Here is an 18,123-nt window from a genome sequence, read left to right on the forward strand (position 1 = left end):
ATAAATAAGCTGCGCATACCGTGGATGTTTCGACTATTGTGGGGGTATGCCGTTCGATCCAGTGATACATACAGACAGCATGGAAGATGCATATGTGTAACAGCTATCCTCTGCAATGTTTACTTGCTGTCTGAAGATGATTTTTTTTCTGGGTCAAGGACTAAAAATCAAGCTTGGTATCCGCTATGATTGGGTACATCGTGCTCCAAAATGAATAAATTAAACAAACAAATAAATAAATACAAATGTAAACTGTATAAAAGGATGATACTAATTTTGATAGTAATTATTATCATCCGATCACTGACATCACCTCCATGCTGACATTTAGCCCTGAACCTTTTATGACCGTATTCTTAGACCGTATTCCAATACTGCACCCTAACGCAGTCAGGAATACTAATAGTAACGAAACACGGTTTGGGATTCGGTAAGGTATACATGTTGGGCTACATTTATGATGGGGATGTGGGGCTACGGTAATGGCTGGTAATACATTTAGTAGGGATGTGCAGCTAGGTTTCCGCTGGTAATACGTTTAGTATGGATGTGCAGCTATAGGTTTCCGTAGTGTAGGACTGGTGCTTAGTTAAGGTAAATGGATGGTGCTAAGTATAGGTACATGCTTGTGGGCTACGTTCAGGTGTTTTCTTCCTCCATGGATACATGTATGTGAGCTACGTTTAAGCACATGGCAGGTGCTACACACTGATGTGGGGCGACGTTTAGGTGATGAGCTGGGGCTACGTTCGGGTACAGGGATGTGTAGCAGGGTTAGTGCTACGGTATGGATGTTGGGCTACGTTTAGGTACTGAGATAGGGAAACGTTTGGGTACTGATCGGTACAACGTTTGGGCACAGGGATGTGGTACTACTTTTATTGCCATTACTATTGGGTTGTGTTGAGTTACAGGCCTGCGGCCAATATTGATCGGGTATAAGACTCATGTACGCAGCACAATGCCATACACTCTATGATACCCTTCCTCCACTAAACAACATCCCAAACTTTGATGCTGATACCTCCTTCCGCTATTTTGTTTAACTACCTCGCTCATATTTCAGGGCAATATACAGCTTTTACCGGTGAATATCTAGTTCCTATACCCTTAATCTGATCATATTTGTCCCTAAAGGTTGCAGCACTGCAAGCCCCGAAGGATCTCGTGTTCAAACGGCGGGATGGTCACGTTCGAAGCTCCATCCTTTAAAAGGAGTTTGATGGGAGTACAAATCGGACGGGTATCTTGTTACTTTTCCCCCCTGGATCACTTCCACAAGGTCAGTTGTTACTGAGGTTTACACATATCGTTACCGTGTCAAACTCGGTGCACGTATCGAGTTTGTATTCGCCACTTTATTGTGTGTACATGAATAACAAGTCACGTTGAAAAACCCAAACCGTGTGCTTTTATGGTCACTACGTTGTCATGTATTCACGCCGCCATCGTTTAGATAAAATTGGTGACAGAAGGGTAATCGTACGCCACTAAACAAACTCGCATTGCAAAATTATTACAAAGTACTAAACAAGAAAGAAATTAAATTTAAGAATCACAGCTTTTAACAGTAAAGGATTTACATTGCCTCTTGAATTTCTCGATTAATAACTAAAAACACCCGTATAGCAGCGCAAATTCCAAAACGTCCGAGCATCAATCTTTACAAATTGCCTCACGACAAATCACCTCAAGACAAATAAAAAAATATTTTTTTTTAGGGCGTGTATGCTTTATCCAAAGAAAGTTAGCGGCCAAGTCACAGTTGGGGACAGTTCTTACACTGTCACCCTTTCATTGGGCTCTAAAATAATATGTATAATATTATGGGCTAGAAAACCCCCAATAACAACAAAAAACAGGCTGACGCTCTGCCTTCTCCCTAAAAACCACGCGGGGCACACAGGATGGGACAATGAGCAACCCCCATTTTAGCCTGAACATCTGACGTCACACTTCGAGGCTCGTGAATAAACGCCAGAGACCTGCCTCGAGACCTTTGACCTCGGTCATTTCACGTAGAGATACGCAGTCAAATTCTTTATCTCTGCAGATAAAGACAGGGGCCCAGTCTACCCCTATTTTTCCTTTAACTGAGGGCGCCCTACTGAAGTACGTCAATGGATGACGATTTAGAAAATGAAAAAAAGGTTTAAATGATTACACTTTCCGGTTTCATTTGAGGAGCTAGTTTATTGCCATTAAATCTTCCACGGATCACGTCACTTAGTAAAAGTTCAATACCACCTGTTAGCCACATGACTATGAAATTTAATGAAATAAAAACCTTACCGTATATAAATAAAAAAATTACCCTAATCTATGAAATATGCGGTGTATAAATAGTATCAGTTCGTATGAGGTCAACACGGTCATATTCAGAAGTAATAAAGGCCAATCTAAGCTCAGTAAATCCTCCACGAGACAAAACGACGATCAATTATATTATTATTAATACAATTTCTCTTTGTAAATGTGTAAAATGTGATAATATTGACGTCACCCATGAGACGTCCAGATGTACGCCGTCTACTTGGGCGGCAGTTTGTCCGGCTTTAATAACACGCTGGCCTAGAGAAATGGATTGAGGCCTCTGATTTTGCAGTTATCATAATGAAAATGCCATTGAGCAGATTAATTCTGAAATCTGCTTTTTAAGCATTTGTGTAAAATCAATTGAAAACAGAAAGCAGAGGAACAGAGAAATTCACTCTCACAAAATGAATAAAAAGTTCTCTGCTTAATCCTTTCGAAATTATTTACAAATAATGAATATATAATAATATCCCATTATTAATACAGTTAAATTGCAACAGTTAAATTGACACACGGTTAAGTTTGAAAGAGGACGAACAGTCACTGAAAGAATGCGGCACACATCATCGTTAAATACAACATAGCACAGCAACATTATTCTTACCATGTCACATGTACAATTTGTTACTGGTACCCTGCTTATTTTTTGCTTAGCAGAAAATTTCTAAGCAATATTTTCCACTTAAGCGGCCCAATGAAATTGGGCCCAGGTGTACTCATGATTCGGATAAATACCAAATTAAAACGGTTAACTCGTCCCCACGGGCGAGTTAGAGACGATATGACGTTAGCCAGGCAGTGACGCGGCTTGTGTTGTGCTTGTCATCACCCACACTGTCCTGACATACATTTGTCATCGAGGGGTTTTCAACTTCAACTTGTTGTTTTTGTATAAATCAACAAAACACCTCTACACGTCGTGACGTCTATAGGGTTTCTAGAGTTGTTTAAAAGCACCGGGCGATAATGGTAATTACTCAAAGTAATTGCTGGCATAAAAACTTACTATTACGAGCACTGTAGAGCTGTTGATAGTAAACATTGTGAGAAATTGCCCCCTCTGAAGTATTGTAGTTTTTAAGAAATACGTAATTTCTCACTCAAATACTAACATATATTTCAGACCTGACGCCGTTTATTAATATTAGGCATCTTAAAGCCACAAATTTATGCAACAATGGTATTTTTTACTCCATTTTTCTATTGCAACGCCGATGACCAATTGAGGAAAAATTTCCACAATTTTGTTATTTTATGCATATGCTGGGATAAACAAAGTGAAAATACTGGTCTTTACGAGTATTACGCCACTGTTGCTCTACTTGGTTTCTTTAAACCAACACACCTTTACAATAACACGACCACTCCAACCTTCTTGCCAGTAGTTTTTAATTTCGATTTCACTAGAAAAATGTCACAAGTTAGCTGAACCTTCCTGGTCGTGACGTCAGCATAGCACTTCCTCATTTCCACTCAACATGTCAATATTATTATTATTATTATTATTATTATTATTATTATTATTATTATTATTATTATTATTATTATTATTATTATTATTATTATTATTATTATTATTATTATTATTATTATTATTATTATTATTATTATTATTATTATTATTATTATTTTATTCGCCATAACAGTACAAAACAAAATACATTGACAACATTATACCCCAAGATGGGCAAGGGACAACAAAAGCAAATACATACTATGATCCGTAGATCTGTTGCCCCACATCTGGGGTACACAATAAAATTAATATAGATTTAACATAATATAGTACACAAAGCAATAATAAAAGCAGAAAACTAAAAACCAATAGAAAATGATAAATATATATTATATATTAAGAATAAAAAATAAATTAAATTAAAAATAAATAAATAAGTAAAAATAACAGATGAGGTAAGGATAAACAATAAAGGGAAATAAATAAATAAGTAAGTAAATAAGTAAAACCTAAACTTGTAGATAAATTGAAACGACTTTAAATATTGCACAAGTGATTGGGCTAAAGCTACTATTCAGTAGATTCATATTCAGTAGATTCAGTAGATTCATGAGATTCATGAAATATATATTTCATCCATGCCAGAGTTTTTGGCTTCCGTATCTGTTTACAGCAGTATCTGACGGGCAGATTTGAAGGGGAAGGACTTTTGCAAAGGCGACACAAATCTCACTCTAAACCCATCTGGGAATTTACAAAATTGACCAATTATACCCGACAAAACAACACGAGATCAATGCATATCTGTGTTTGTAATGAGCAAAATGGTGTCCCATCAAAGCTGTGCCTTTCCTCAGCTCATCGACTTGATTTAGGAAAAGGACTAGGAAGTGTTGATATTAAATTTAACTTTTTTAGTACGTTTCAATGTTAAACAAGCGGAGCATGTTGACACTTGGTCAAAGTGTTTGGAGCATCCAAACACACACTAGAATCTAAACATGTTTTAGGTTGTACATGTGAAAAATATGAATACAATACTTATGCTGTACAGACAAGTGCTGCAGTTCTAAACTTTTTTTCTGCAGTGAAGTTATTCGCTTTGCTCAAATGAATTGCCCTGTGTAAGTTCCTGTATAATTAAGCAGTTACATTTTGATTGACTATCCATCACCGTCCCCATCATGTCCGCTGATCGCCTCTCGACCACTCCGCTAGATCACACCGTCTGACGCCTCTTCCTGTCCCGTTCGGAATTTGTCAGGTTGGAGTATCACTCCGTTTCCCCCAAAGAGGACACGACTAGGGAAATATAAGACACAGTGGAGTTCTCCAATAGACTTGAAACTTCATTGTTGCACACCATGTCTGCAGTGATGATATTGGCTGCCCTACATCAAGGCAGGACAAGTGTTGGCCTTGAGGGGGCGATATCGATGCGCGCCAAGCAGCGAGAACTTGTTGCAATTATAACAATATCAGATTCAGATGTGATTCTCTTAAAGGGTTTTGATACCTTTTGTAGATCAAGTTTTGTCAGGTCATGACTTGAATCCATTATTCACTGTGAATGCAGACGTATGTAATGTAATTTATCTTTACCAATTTCAGCTTCATTAGTTGTCAGAAGAGTCGGCGCGTAAATCCGTTGTACATGCGAAATTAACTTTCGTGAAATTGCTTTACAAAATTGTTAAATACTACAGCACATACTACCATCATTATCTTTAAAGGGAAGGTACACGTTGGGTAATTACTCAAAACAAATATTAACTTGAAAGCATATGAGAGCTGTTGATAGTATCACACATTGTGGGAAACGACTCCCTCTGAAGTAACGTAGTTTTTGAGAAAGAGGTAATTTCTCACTAAAATATTAAAAGACTCCTATATATAGCTAGAAGTCTTTTATTCCTATCTGAAAGCACACAAATTCGTCCAACATGGGTGTTTTTTCTTTCATCTTTTTCCCGCAACTTCGACGACCAATTGAGCCCAAATTTTCACAGGCTTGTTATTTTATGCTTAATATGTTGGGATACACTAAGTGAGAACGCGTACACTGCCTTTAAACCGTGTTAGTTTAAAGGCAGTGGACACTATTGGTAATTACTCAAAATAATTATTAGCATAAAACCTCATTTGGTAACAAGTAATGGGGAGAGGTTGGTGGCATAAAACATTGTGAGAAACGGCTTCCTCTGAAGTAACATAGTTTTCAAGACAGAGGCAATTTTCCACGAATTTGATTTCGAGACCTCAAGTTTAGAACTTGAGGTCTCGAAATCAAGCATCTGAAAGCACACAACTTCGTGTGACGAGGGTGTTTTGTTTCCTGCATAGTTATCTCGCAACTCCGACTACCAATTGAGCTCAAATTTTCACACGTTTGTTATTTTATGCATATGTTGAGATACATCAAGTGAGAAGACTGGTCTTAAACAGTTGCCAATAGTGTCCACTGTCTTTAAAGTAACGTAATGGGCGATTGTATTTTGTGTCGTACACAAAGTACCCGGAACCTTAAAGTAAGGTACAAGTTTGGCAATCAGTCCTAAAATTAATTGCAATGAAAACCCTTGATCAGAAGTACAGCAGCTGTTGGTAAAGTGAAGTATTTAGGAAACATTTCACGTGGTTATGTGAAGAAGAAGAAAAAAAAACATCAGTTTTTACGCCCAATTTATTTGAATCTGAAAACGTAACCGCGATAACTCTTCTCAGATTGTGTATTCTTTGGGATTGTTAATCTTTATCGACATAACAACTCCGGTTTTCGGCAAAACCTTAAAATTGTGATAACAAGTAAGTCTTATTGTACACATACATGCATCAGAAAAACAATCAAACGGTTAACAAAAAAGAGTATATTTTGCCTAGAGATAGTACAAATAATGAAATTAATTTTTAACCAAGGATTACATTCCTTTTCGATGTGAGCTATATACATCTTTATTAAAGTTTGTGCTGCGCGTTGAACTGTGTGAACATACCAGCGAGTAACTGTATTGTTTGCTTGTGTTACATCTGGCGTGAGTGAATATAACAGCAAGTCAAATTGAATTAAAAATAATAATTATTATAATGCATTTTGTTTTTGTTTGCTTAGTGGTCTGAATATCAATCATACATTTTATTTTATTTTTATAAAAAATAAATAAAAAATAAAATCACAAATCACAAATCGATCAATATTAACAGTTGTTCAGTATTTAATCTCCCCTGTATACACTACTTCATACTGCAACATCTATAGCAAATATAACTTAAGTAAAACACTTTAATACTGATTTGTTTGTTTGTGTGACGAGCTATTCTGTTTTAATACACAGGCAAATTGCGCACCATTGCGATTTTTCTGAATGCGTTGCGTCATAACACAATGAACATGAAATAAACTAAATCCGAAAAAAAAACACATTTTTTTTCGACGATTTTAAACCGTGTTATATTAAACAAAACTTTATGTCACATGAGTTACTGTTGTTATTATTTATTTACTTATTTTTTTTTCTTCTAAATACATGATAAACATTACCTGTTTAATAAATAATAAAAAAACATCAACAGCAACAGACAAAAAAAAAAAAAAAAAAAAATGAATAGGTAGTTAAACTACATTCAGTACAGTATCTTATATAAACATTTAAAACTGTAAATAGAAAAAGAGTTTCGAACAGAAGAAGGAATTTTATTCAATTTTTTAGCACCAGCAAACTTTAAAGACTGTTTTTGGGACTGGAGTTGCTTTCAATAAGTAAATTTTAAGTTACCTTGTAATTATACTACTTTATACATAAGTAATAAAACTTTAATTGGATATATTATATTAGACATTTCATGCAACGTTGCAAGGCTTACTCAGTTAAAACTAGATTACCGGTAGTGTAGTACTGAGATATTGTTATGACAATATTAAAGTTGTTGTGAAAAACAAAAATCAACCTAACAACTTTAAAATCTTTTCGTATTTTTTCTAGATTGTAGACAACAGTGGTTCAATAAATTCAGGAACAAACACTGGCTTAAAAAACTTCCGGTCTTTTTTCAAATCAATTTCTCAGCGCTGAGATTATAGCTTTTCTTATAAGTATTTAATACTGCATGTTCTTTGCAATTAATTACAACAACTATAAGGCAAATTAATTGTTATAGCTAATCCATAAGTCCTATTAACACAGTCCCCCTAAACGGACGGAATTATATTTAAAAGCACTGGACACGATTGGTAATTGTCAAAGACCAGTATGTCTATCCCAAAGACATGCATACAGTAACAACCTTTGGACGTTAGAACTCTATTTGGTCATCGAAGTTGCAAAAAAAAAAAACAAAACGAAAGGAGCAAACAATTTTGCACAATTTGTGTGTTTTCAGATGCCTACAAAAAAAAGGCTTCAGGTCTGAAGTATTTTAATATTTTGAGTGAGAAATTACCTCTTTCTCAAAATCTACGTTTTACTTCAGAGGGAGCCGTTTCTCACAATGATTTGTACAGCTCCCCATTGCTCGTTACCAAGATATCTGTTACAATTATTTTGAGTAATTACCAATAGTGTCCATTGCCTGTAGTACGACTTATATGATGTATAAAACCACTGACTAATAAATTAAAGAGTTACGTGCAAGTGCCCGTGATAGATTAGTATGGTGATGTTAACAGTTTACGCAGTCACTCTGTATGGTACTTAGGGTGCAGGTGTTATTGTAAGTGTGATAACATTATACAATCCCTTTGCATGTGGTTCAATACTGCAGCGGTCCATCTATCGTAAACAACGTTTTTATTTCTTTAAAACAACATCCCCGGAGGACTGCTCTCTGTATACATACTGAAGGGCTTCTACTCTTCATAAAGACTGAAGGGACTGCATTTCCTGTCCGTTCTGAATTGGTTTCCCCCATGGTTTGTCATTACAAAAAATGCTGATGATGGGAGACTTTTGAACGCTAGGTGGCAGCAGACTTATTCACGTCCTTCTGACCTGGTAAATCTCCTGCCACCTAGATTCCCCAAAGTCTTCAATGCATCCACAACGAGGGAGACATTAGGACAAGTTTTTTTTTATGTCAGCCCCACTTTCGATTAATGGTATTCGCATTGGGATAAACAGGAGCGTAGTGACGATATTAGCTTTTGACTCCATACAATAAAGCCAGAATTTAAACGGCCCATTGTTTGCTTTCAGAGAAAAGTGTGAATATAGTCGAGTCACCTTGTTGTGTTTACATCATTGTATAAATCACCATGTGATCATAGCAGCAATTCAGGCCATCAAAAAGGTAGATAATTATTTTGCTATTGTGTCACACGCTGTTCATTCTCAAGGGACTTCATTTCCAGTCTCTTCTCGGTTGGTTTCCCTTGAGGTAGGTCATTATATTGAAGAAATGCTGATAATTAATCTATAACGGAAATCCTAAAGTAGAGTTTTCTCTGTCAGACTCATTTTCGGCTGGTGATATTCGCATAGGGATCAATAGGAGCGTAGTGACGTAATTAGTTGTAGGTTCCTTGCACAACGCGGTACGCCCCTCCGAACAATGCACGTCTCCCCGCCTTTTTTGGGGTCATTACTTAGTGTTTATTTTGACTCCCAAATTGACTCCCAAAATGGTGTAGGCTTTGTGGGCAGGTATACATTCAAACCGTGGACCTAATAACAAAAGAGGACATTAGAGTCAACAGTTCGGGAAAGTTGCACAACTGGAAAACGTGTACAAAACCAATGGGAGCTGTTGCCAAACAATATAAACAAAAGATGGACTAGGAGGTCCACGGTTGCAGGCGTATATACAAGCTTAGGTGCAGTGCGCGAGAGTGCAAAGGTTCTAATAGACTCCTTAGAATCCCATAATGCTAACTCGGAGAACCACTGGCAAGGGCAAGAATCAGCGATTTCAATTCCTTGCGTTTGTTACCGACGACTGTCTTGGTAATTTTCGCGTGGAGGGACTCGACGCGTTCTCCCATGATGTGGCGGCAGAGCTGCTCCGCTAGGCATATCACGTACAACCCGCAGTCATAATCTGTCGATGGAAGAGGAGGAAAGTGGAAATGAAATGAAGTTTTTATTTGCTGAGGGAATTGGTGGGGTAAAGGGGGCTTTGGCACCTTACCTGTTTCCGGGAGGATGGGGAGGTGTGCGCATGGGGTCCCCGGGGGGATTTGAAGGGATTGCCGGGTACAGCGAGGATGGGAGTTGAGGGTCGGTTTCGCAACAAGAGTGTTAGTGGTTTGAGGAGAGAAAGAGAGTGTTGGAGTGGATGATGGTGCTGGGGCGGGTCATGAATGCTAATGAGGGACTGTTTCATCAGGTAGGAATTGTTGATTCCGTTAGGGATGATAATTAACAGTTGAGTGCGTGGGGAAGGGAAGGGTTTTATGCATGGGGTTTTGGTGAAGGTTAGAAGGGATGATTTGGGTTATGAGTGAAAACGGGAAATAATAGTGGCCCTTAGTACAGACTCTGCACTCTAAAAACTCTCGGGTCAGAACAGGATTCCAGATCATATAGGCCTGGTCCGTTTCTGGGTCAGGCTGACCCAGTGTCTGTTTAACAAGTTAGATTTTGAACCATGTCTTCGTTATTTTGACACGAACTCCGAGTCAACACAGAAGTGAGTCAGCCCCCCCCCCCCCACTTGGACCCGGAACCAGATACACTCTGACCCGGATATGGGTCAATGCTAACCCGGGAGTTTTTATAGTGTGATCTATATGATACTGGCGGAATATCTGTCCATTGGTCCTCCACACAGCACCCCGGGTGGATTTCACAAAGAGTTAGGACTAGTCTTATCTCGAGTTAGGACGAGTTACTCGTCCTAACTTAGGACTAGCTGTACGATTTTGATATATCTTAGGGCTAGTCCTAAGTTAGGACTAGTCCTAACTCTTTGTGAAATCGACCCCTGTTCTGATATTCCCATACTGAAAATGAATACAGTCCCGTTGAACAGCATACAAAATAAGGATTGCAAACTACTACCCCAGAAATCACTCTAATATACGGGCTGATAAGTTCCTGGCTAACCTCTCGTGAGAGGCAACATGTCACGCAGTGTCTGTATTGAACCTGTCTAACCATCTAAACTAGGACGTGTTCATTTCACAACGATCCGTGCGGATATAGTGAGGGACATCAGCCCCACCAATCCGGCCATTTGGGATCAGGCTTTGTCACTGACCCAGAAAACGGATCGTGCTTTCGAGTAAATTTTGTCACAGTGTGAAAGTAAACGTATGCGGATTTTTAAAAAGTTTTTCCAGATCTATATAAGCCCTGACCATTCAATATCATTTGAATGAATGGTGCACTCAGAAACCCCATATCAAGGTGGGTGACTTTATCTAACTATACATTACTAGTTCTGGGAGGCTGTTCTACTAAAGACAACTCGCGCAGTAAACATTGTTCCGAATGGTTGATCAAACCACTAACAAAAATCCTGGGAAGTGAGATTGTTTTCATTTCATTAAATTTGTTCTCTCAGCAAAGCAAACTTTAAAAGTGTACAAGCCAATGTAACCCCCAGATAATTTTCAAGTTCTTTGGAGGAGTTGTTGGTGGATGTGGTTTATCGATATGGTGATATAAATAGGGAAGTAATATATGAACATGATTTTTATAGTTGGAGACTTAATTTCGTATACAAGCTTGCTAACATTGATGAGGCTTGACTTAAATACCGCCACGTGCAACAAAACCAGCACCATCTACGCTTACAATATTCGGTTTATACCAAATCGAAATTATCAAAAATACCTGACAACACGTATTACTAACACATATTCAGTCTATGTTTCTTGCTATCGTGACAAGTAACCACCAATATTGTGATTAATTCTTAGGTCTAGAGGAGAGACAAAGTGATGGCTATGACCAACTCTCCCCCTAAAAGGGAGGGGGATACAACATACCTTACGTATGATATTTAGTTTAATTCCAAATACAACATATTTCGATTCAAGTGTTTGATTGCGAAAGATGGTAAAAAACCAAATACGTGTTGACTTAGCAAACGCGCATAAGGTTTGAGCAAACCCATGGCACAATCACGCCATGTTTTCATAAATGAATAATTTCCCCAACACAACAGCAGCAGTGATTAATTTCTCAGCTGTTTGAACGAATGCCTTTCAGTTGGATTCACGATGACATTGTTTTTTATTAACAATATCAACAACTATTGACAAAATCGATGGTAATTCTGTTGACCCAGTTCAGATGACGACACCATCAGGATACACACGCTGTAGTGTGAACGTGCAACTTGACTGCCAATAAACTTATCGCGAACTGTCTGCGTTAAGAGGTTAAGGATCTAACAGATTCTCCAGAAGACAACCAGAGCATACTGATTAAAACGATGAGTTATCAACCACAAGTTCTCTTCTTTTCAAAACCAACACTATACTCAAAGGAGACTCACACATGGTGCTGCCGTAAGCCTCGCCTAAATTAAAAGGCTCGTCTAAAACAATTGAAAGTGACATTTAGTATCAAACTAAGATCACTTTCAATATGCAACTCACAGCCGGGATATGTATAAATGCAAATGATACACATCTATACTAGGAGTGTTTAAACTACTTTTATTGATAAAAGTGTATATTATATTTTTAAAGAATCTACACTTAACTGTAGATTCGTTAGGGATGTAGACTCAACTGTCGATACGTTACTCATGCATGTAGACTCGTTATACGAATCTACACTTTCTCGTCAATTCTCCCTAACATACACGACCATATTGATTGCTCCTTGCTTTTCTCTCTATTTTCTTATCTCAAGTTGAATTTTGTTTTTCGGTTGGCTATTGTGTTTGTGATTTTATTTTTGGAAATTGTACCTTTGTAATATTTGTATTCCCTTTTTATCTTTTAACTCTGTACGTTGAAGAGACTTTCGCCTTTGGGCCACCGATTTCAATTTCAATGTTTTGACAACAAGTATAGCCTAACAGAAATATATAATAATATCAAACAGCAGGGTCTTAATATTAGGTTTTACTTTTTATAAACACTTTCGGCAACTTGCTTTTGGTTTGAAAATCAGACATAGTTATTCGAATACGCTAGATTGAATTTACGTGATCTGCATCAGAAATATGATACCCTCGGCGATCGCTGTGTGGATTTCCCCCATGCGTAATTATTAACAGATACCAGCACAAGCTCGGTGTTTACTCTAAACAAAGCAAACTCGTAAATGCTGAGAGAAAAAAATCGTGTCTGTTATGAAAATACTGAAACTCGGGTGTTTGTACTTTGCAAAGTGTAGCACTCCCTTCCAAACACACGTTATGGTGTGCGACGCGTGCCCTGTCATAATGCCTGCTGCTTGTCTTGGCTATTTGAGCGAGCCTAGAAACATGTACCGAATGTACATGGACAAAAATACAGATTTTTTTTCTTCTGTAGTATAGAATTGCCATCCTCAAACAAACTACCCGATTTTGTGTCTCAGGATTTCTTTTATTTGAATCAATTTAGAAAAAAAAGCAAAACAAAACAAAAAGCACTATAGTGAAAACTTTGATGAACAGAAAAAAACACCCTGCCATATAGGTACAAACTGGCGTAGACGAAGCTTTCAGTAGTTCCAGATACACGTACATGAGGTAAGTTTTTACAAAATCAAGATTTAGAGCAATTGGTTGCGGGGGGGGGGGTACTTCTTTTAGAAAATTCATATCTCGAGCACTGATTCATCTAGTACTACAACACAGAAAACGTTACATAGTCACGTCTTAAAACCACTGCGTGCATGGTTTGAAGACAAGACTGCGTGCGCAAGTTTAATTGAAATAAATCCGAAATGCCTGTAGGAAAGGATACGGTGTAATCAGAAGACATATATGGATTGTTAATTAAATGAAGGCAGAAGAGAGAGAGAGAGAGAAAAAAAAACAAGAAGGAAATATGACTCTGAGGCATATCTTCATAAGTTGACCCCGAGGATAACACCACCCGCTCAGAAATTGAAAAATATTACTAATATACAAACAGCGTATATTATTATTGTGTGTAGTACACGAGATATTTTTAATCCGCAAGGCATTCATATAGAGAGGGGAGAGATAGAGTAGGTGGCGCATCACTGTTGTACTGAACTCATCGGAAAAGCACACCAGATGTGCGTAGACCACAGCCTTTGGCGATGTGAGGCCTGTTTATCTTGCTTGAAGTATACCGAAGTATACCGTGTATTACATGCAACTATCAGAACTATACACCTAAAGCACATGTTCTCTCTACCCACCCGCCCAACCAGCAATATTCATTACAATGCAGACTTATTCCAATAACTTAAAGATACCAAAGGTCATACGGAATAGCAACTAACACACGAATACTCGCTTTCAATGGTTTTAAAATAGCAAACAATATTCTTGAACATCAGCGCGCACAGTCGAACAAAATGGAAAAAACATTCTCATTAGGTGGATGATGGTGCGTTCCATGCTGTTGCCAAGGATACGCATTTTTTTCCCTCCTCTCTTCTTAAGTAACCACTGTCTTCCAGCTACTACACGTTGGTGAGTCTGTTTCTATGGTAGACTACGGGAGACTGGTCGCTGTTGTGTTCTCTCTCAAATACTCCTTGGGTATCGAGTCAATATCAGGAATCAGTATGCATGGTTCGGCACGAGGATACAGCCCGCAAAGTCAAGGAACATCTATGCTGTGCTAATACCAAGAAGTGACTTTAAAGAAGATGACTGGGTGATCACGACACAGGTTAGTCACATTTTACTTAATTTTCTTTGTTTATGCCTCAATCATACAGGCATGATATTTGACCCTTGGACAAATGTAGATTCATTTTATTGAGTATAAAGGCTGACATACCTTGTGTACATGTAATTGACTTTTCAGGCTTTTGAATCTCAACTTTTCAGATTTTTCTTCAGGGTAATCAGACAAAAATATAGGAAGAATATCATATCCGTCTATACAAGAATGACCTTTAAGGATAGTTTGCACTGAAAATAGCAGTTCAGACAAATTTCACCGATACGTTTTATTGGTGTCAGACGTACGTTAAGCACCCTTTAAAGGGGTATTTCTATAACTTTAGACAGGGAAACTGCACAGTAAATATATGTAAATTTGTATCGGGGATAAAGAGTATTAGTTGGTGTTATCTAGAAACCGGTACGTGTAAGCACTGTACAACTCAGTACTTTCCAGAGTTCTGTGAACACAATTCCCACAAGCATAGTGCTGGGATGGGATTCGAATCCACGAACTTTGTCAATGTAGTCTGTAGGGTTGTTGTAAATCAAATCTTTATTGAGCAAATCAATATATACAAAATATCAATAGGCAGAGAATAAAGAAAACACACTGAAGCCCAGATCATTTATCATGGGTCAACAAAGATCGCCACGGTACAGTGCAGGGCAGACAAAACAAAAATATACGCAAGACATTACAGCGAGAGAAAAGCAAATGAGCGACAAAAATAGCTTATCTTCCAGGAACAACATAATTCCTCAGATAATAGCATTATTATTCACAGCTTTGTACAGGGTATATCTTAAAAGGTATCACTGGCTTTAGGAGAGTGCAATACCGAGTAGCGCCATTAATGTTGCACAGGCTGCATACTCCCCACCAGGGAGCTGAGATGGTTTAAGGAATGAATTAAGGCCCAGTTACCAGGAGTAATGTTGGGAGCGCTTTGAGACACCCTCCGAATAACGCTATATAAAAACTGGTTATTACTATTATTCTGTCTAATCCCAATATTAATTCGAAACTAAACAGTGCATCACAACAACCGCTCACAAACACTTATTTCGTTAGTATTTTTTTCAATTACATTATGATAGTGTGCCTTCTCAATTCGTAATCGAACAATACATCACAACAACCGCTCATAAACACTTATTTCGAATAGTATTTCTTTTTTATTACATTATGATGGTGTGCCTTTTCAATTCGTAATTAATGTTTGAGGGATCTAGTATCAAATTATTTCGTACCGAAATATTTCCCAGTACAAATGATGAAAGGAAAAACACCCTTGTTGGATAAGTTTGTGTGCTTTCAGATAGGCATACAAGACTTCTGGCTAGAAGTCTTTCATTATTTTAGTGAAACATTACCTATTTATCAAAAACTACGTTACTTCAGAGGGAGTCGTTTCCCAGAATGTTTTATACTATCAACAGCTCTCCATGCTCGTTACCAAGACAGTTTTTAAGTTAATATTTGTTTTGAGTAATTACCAAACGTGTACTTTTATTTTAAATAAATGGGTTAATTTTTCCCCGTCGTCGAATAGTTGCAACCGTTTACCGTCCATTTAAAATCATATCAGCGCCAAGCCACCATCATTCACGACTCCATCGTAAGTTTACATCCACAATTGCAGAAAACATGTCAAGGTCTAACAAATTAGTTGAATAGAAGTGCTTTTGGAAAATGGAAGGATTACCGCGGTACCTAAATGCGTGTATTAGCGCTGATATAAGTAAAACTTCCATGTTCCATAATTGGAGCAGACTCGAGTATATCCAGTCCTCTTTCCTTTGAGATTGGCTGCTCTCAACAAACAATCGCATCTCCAACTGGGAATTAACCAGTAAGCACCAAGGTCAAAATTGGCAATTTCACTATTTTGACAATCGGGAACCTCGATTCATGTCAGTCGGTGAGTTCAAAGAGTAAGATAAGTAGACCATTTATTTATGACTAAAGGAAATAGTTTTTTTTCATACTATTTTTCTTTTTCAATTGAAGATTGATATACATATGATATCCATAAATTCGATTGTCTTGAGATTATTAAAGGAACCAATCTTGAAAAGCAAGGAATTACTTTGTTGTTTGAACCGTTCGATTGTTTTGATCATCTAATTATATATGTGTAACGTGTGAAAATTTCATTTGAAAAGGTATTATTTTTTATTTATTTTTTAAATTTTTTTTTATCGCCGAAAATCCGGACCGAATAATGTCCACGCACTGGATGGAAGAATAATCCCTCGAATGAATTAAACTAATAGTATGTACACATGACATAACCGCACAAACACTAAAATTACACATTACATAACCGTACCTAAACACTAAAATAATATTTGTACAAAATAATGACATAAAAAGCACACCAATACTACCCTAAAAATTAACAGATAACATGACTATAGCAACAATAAACTAATACATGAACAAATAACATGACTATAGCAACACTGAACAAATAAATGTACAAATGACATGACGATTCACATCACGATGAGATCTGTCGAACGAGAGGGCATGTTTAAATTTACTGTCAGAAGAAAGAAAAAAATGCTCCCCGGGGTGTCTGGTTGAATGATCTGAATCAACGGGTTGTGAAAGACCGGAATTCCAGCAGTCACACATGCATGCAAAAAAAGTCAAAGTCAAATAATACAAGAACACCACCCGATGGCAATTTTGTTTTCTGTCAAAAATTTCCAATGTAGTAATGCTTTTCAATGGGGAATTTAGTTTATTCTAAATCGAATTAAAAGGCAATCCTTTAAAAAAAAAAAAAAATTTTGTTTTTAAGTTGGCGATTCTATACTACAGAAAGATTGTTGATGCACCCGATGGGTCTTGTTCATTGTAATATAATATGGAAATGTTTGCGGTACACCATGTAATGACTATCTCTAATGAGTTGTGGTGGTTCTGAAAAGAGCCGTTGGTTTCAAAACTTTCCATATCGTATTTTTACCATGCAAAGTTTCAAATCATACTCATGATTATGTTGGTATCCGGAATAGCTCTCCAAATGATGCAGAGAACGTTTGATTGTAATTTCGCCGAAAGCGTAGGAGCGCTTGGATCACTCCGACGTATACATTTTGTGATTAACTTCCTCTCTCAGCGATGTGCCTGGCAACACTGATGTACAGGAATTCACAAAACGTTTTTTTTTTTTTTTTTTAAGACGAAGGAAGAAAAAACATATATCTTCGCGCGCTGATTGCAAATTGCGAATAAAATATGGACATTGTAATTAAATGCGTGTACGAATCAGGTGTTGATGAAAGGTTGTATTATGTAATATGCAAATCCAACATTCTTGAATTTTTTTTATTACAGCATAAAATGTTATGTGCTATACACTAGATGATTTTTGTTTATAGCGGAAATATGCACCATAGCACTGTGTGTTTGTATAGAAGACGAAGAAACATCTCAAAGTGATGTTTTCAACAAGTTTTAAATTTAGTGACAATGCCCTCGTGGCCAAAGCAACATGAATGATATTTACAGTGGCAAGCATTGCAAGGATTTTGTGTAGGCGTTTGTACACTATACTTTTTTAAACGTATATTGCTATCGTTGTTTGTTTTGC

At 37.3% G+C, this 18,123-nt stretch overlaps 1 protein-coding gene across 1 annotated transcript in view; it reads right to left on the reverse strand.

The window, feature by feature from the left end:
- Window positions 1-6,891: 6,891 nt before the first annotated feature.
- LOC139954369 (sentrin-specific protease 8-like) overlaps window positions 6,892-18,123 on the reverse strand; it is a 66,930-nt gene continuing 55,698 nt past the window's right edge. Inside the window, exon 6 of the mRNA XM_071954132.1 lies at window positions 6,892-9,802. Within this exon, the coding sequence (XP_071810233.1) occupies window positions 9,633-9,802 (170 nt within the window). The 3' untranslated portion in view covers window positions 6,892-9,632. The remainder of the gene's footprint in view (window positions 9,803-18,123) is intronic.

Source organism: Asterias amurensis, chromosome 2 (assembly GCF_032118995.1).
Source record: "Asterias amurensis chromosome 2, ASM3211899v1".
Taxonomy (NCBI): Eukaryota; Metazoa; Echinodermata; class Asteroidea; order Forcipulatida; family Asteriidae; genus Asterias; species Asterias amurensis.